At 30.4% G+C, this 3384-nt stretch overlaps 1 protein-coding gene across 1 annotated transcript; it reads right to left on the minus strand.

The window, feature by feature from the left end:
- Positions 1-501: 501 nt before the first annotated feature.
- On the minus strand, positions 502-1342 carry LOC127080961 (peroxisomal and mitochondrial division factor 1). The gene has a single exon (XM_051021244.1). It carries the CDS (start codon positions 1147-1149, stop codon positions 502-504), a length of 648 nt encoding a protein of 215 aa, XP_050877201.1. The 5' UTR covers positions 1150-1342.
- Positions 1343-3384: the final 2042 nt, after the last annotated feature.

The following is a 3384-nucleotide window of genomic DNA, read 5'->3' on the forward strand; positions in this document are numbered from 1 at the left end:
CTTTTGTTCATATTATTAGGTAACAAAGCAAACTCAAAAAGTTGCAAGAGAGCAAACTCAAAATTGAAGAGTACAAATTTTTCTCTAAAAATCTTGAAACGCAAGAAAAAGATTGTTGCAGTTCTCTTTGGTAGGTTTTGCCATCTTCATTTACAAATATATTTGTTTTTAACCTATTAATCTACCTATTCAATTACTAATCTATTTTCATTTTACACATTCGAATACTAAAACAATAAAGTTGTATAAACTAACTAATGTTGAGAGTTAATCACAAAACAAAATGGTTTAATTTTCTCAATGTAACAACCAGCTAGCAACAAAAACACAAAACAAGTACCATGAATCAAAACAAAATCCATAACTCCCAAAAACAATATAAAAAAAAACATTGTAAAACTATAATAACTACAAAAGTTTGAATCATAGTTAGAAATTCAAAAACCTTAAACTCTTCATCATTTTATTGTAATTGAATCATTCAATGTCACAACCACTTTCTCATCTCTTTTTCCCAAATAAAAAACGTAACAAAACAACCACCATAGCAATTCCTCCTAAAGACCCACCTGCCACAATAGGCCAACTCATCTCCATCTCATTCTCCTTCACATTCATATTCATTAAACTAAATTCCAAAACCCTAACTTTCTCTTCCAAATTTCTATTCTCTTTTAACCATTTTTCTAACTCAATTTTTCTCTCTCTAACAACATTCTCCAATTCCTCAACCTTCCTATTTTTTTCATCAACTTTTTCCTTCATCTCTTCCTCAGCCCTAACTCTCTTACTATTCTCTTCAGCTTCTTTCATTTCATTAACTCCAATTTTCCTCTCCAATTCCCTAACCTTCATTTCCATCTCACCATTCTCTTGTCTCAGCTCTTTTCCTTTTTTTTCAATCATCTCAATCTTATTTTCTTTCTCTTCTAGAATCTTCATTAGTTTCTCTACCTCTACTTTCGATCCCACCACTTCTTTACGAAGCATTGCAGTTTCCGCCTCCAACTCCATCGTTGAATCCTCCGAATCCTTGGGTATTTTCTCCATCTTCTCCTTCATTTTATCGATCTCCTCGTTCTTTGTTGCGTTCTCATGTTCCAAAGCTGCGGTTTTCTTTTTGGATCCCATACCGGTGGATTCTTCCATTGCAATGAGTTCGCAGGAGAAGAGAGTGTTTAGAAATTGAAATTGAAATGAAAAGGTAGGTGAATAGATTTGGATCGTAAGATCTCGAAGAGATTGGAGAGGTATGAACGATGAAACTTGCGATGTAGGAATGATTGAAAATAATTCCGCCAAAATTGCCAAGTCATGAAGACCATTTTTTACGAGAAATAATTGGAATATTTTTAGGGAAAATGGAGGAAGAAGTATTCAGATTTTGCATTTGAAATTAAAACTATAAAAATGTTGTTTATCAATTTTTTTTATCACTTGTTGTTTACAGGGACTTAATTAAATGAATGGTTATAAATTTGCTGTGTTGAATACACATAAAAATCTATCTGCTTTTGAATTTAAAAGTGTATTTATTTTTATGTTGTAAAACTTATTCTTAAAAATATAGAGGTTATTTGTTACTGTCTAAACAAAGTTATTTAGTAGATTTGTTTTTAAATTAAAATATTGTTTTTTTGGATATAAAATATTTATAGAAATAAAATAACTTATACATTTGCATACTTTTAATCCTAATATAGTAGGTGAGTATAAATATATTTTTAATTGAAATAAACTGTAAATAGTTATTTATGTAATCTATTTTTACAAATAATTATAAGAATATGATAAATATTAATCAAATACACTATACAAATAATTAAAAAAAATGTTAATTCTTTTAATATGTACTGTTATCACAATACAATGTTTATTGCTATCACCGACAGGTTATAACAATTTTTTAAATAAAAATATGCGGTTTATCTCCTTAAACCGCAAAATCCCCTATTTTTCTAGTTTACACCAATTTTATTTCAGTTTTTCGGTTTGTATATTGGTTTTATATTAAAATGGTTTTTGTTCTTGTCTGGATCGGATGCAGATCTAATTTTCAGTTTAATTGGTTAAGTCGATCGATTCGGTTTTAAGTTTAATTGGTTAAATCGATCTATTCGGTTTTGATTACATTGCTACTAACTCATTTCTTTTCTTTTTTCTTTATAAAGAGAAACTTTATTTTATTTTTGTATCCATTACATTTATTGTTGGTCTGGTTCTAAAATCAGATTGTTTTGTTTTTTTTAATAGCTTTTTTTGTTAGATTATGGGCTTTTTTATTGGACTTCCGACCTATATAGTCTAAGGAACTGGTTTTGAAACAACTAAAGGTTTTGTTTGAATTTTTTCACCATACGATTCATTTGGCTTTTATCTGTATCATCATTTTCCTTGTGTTATGCAACCCTAGTCACTAATTCCTTGTAATCCGTATGAATCGCGATTTGATTTTCTTCTATAGTTTTTAGCAATGTTGATCATGTTTATTATAGCTTGCGCTTCAACCATCATGGGGTCAAACATATCTTTTATCTGCCAGTTAAGCTCTCATATGTTCTCGTTCTTCACCTTGAATTTTACTCCTAGATTCCACTCACCATTTGTAGAAAGATTTGCATCAGTATTAATGTTTATGAAATTGTTTTCCAAGTTCTTCCTTTTTTAAATTTATCTTTGTCATGCGAACTGATGTTATCCCCATTGTTGTGGGTGTTTTTGGCTTGGTGAGATGATGCTTCATTTCCCTAATTATCCATTCTAATTGAAAACATACGTGAAGAAGCTATATTAGTCTGATTCTAACTGATCAGAATCTGATGACTCTGAATTAGTTCATCGGCCTCTAAAGACATCTGCCTCTAAAGGTTCAGACTCTGGTTTCATGACCCAGCTTATGATGACAGATCATATTATGAAAACTTAAAGAGCATCTAATATGTACATTGTGCAAAAGAAGTCTTAAACATAGTATTTCGAAATGGTGATGTGGACTCTTTAGTCTGTTCTACCTTTTGGTAGACACCTAGTATTTTGAAAGGTGTTGTGAACAAAACCAATATTTAGTGGCCAAATCTTCTAATCAGATGCATTCTCTAACGTCTCTCTTGGTATGCTTCTTCACTAAGTTTGCACATGTGTTCAAACTCTTCAACGACTATTTCTCTACCTTTATAAAAGGAAGCTGGAGATTTGAAGGAGATGTACACAATAACATATTACATAATCTTGAGCATAACTCTGAGCTTTCATTTGTAACTGTTATTGTCTAAGATCTCAAGATTTCTTATCTTTGTTTATCTTAGAAATTTTAAGAGGTTAAGAATCTATGTGGTTGTTGCACAACTGTTATACTTATGATTATGTATCTAAGTGTAGTGGTTA

This window comes from Lathyrus oleraceus, chromosome 5 (assembly GCF_024323335.1).
Source record: "Lathyrus oleraceus cultivar Zhongwan6 chromosome 5, CAAS_Psat_ZW6_1.0, whole genome shotgun sequence".
NCBI lineage: Eukaryota > Viridiplantae > Streptophyta > Magnoliopsida > Fabales > Fabaceae > Lathyrus > Lathyrus oleraceus.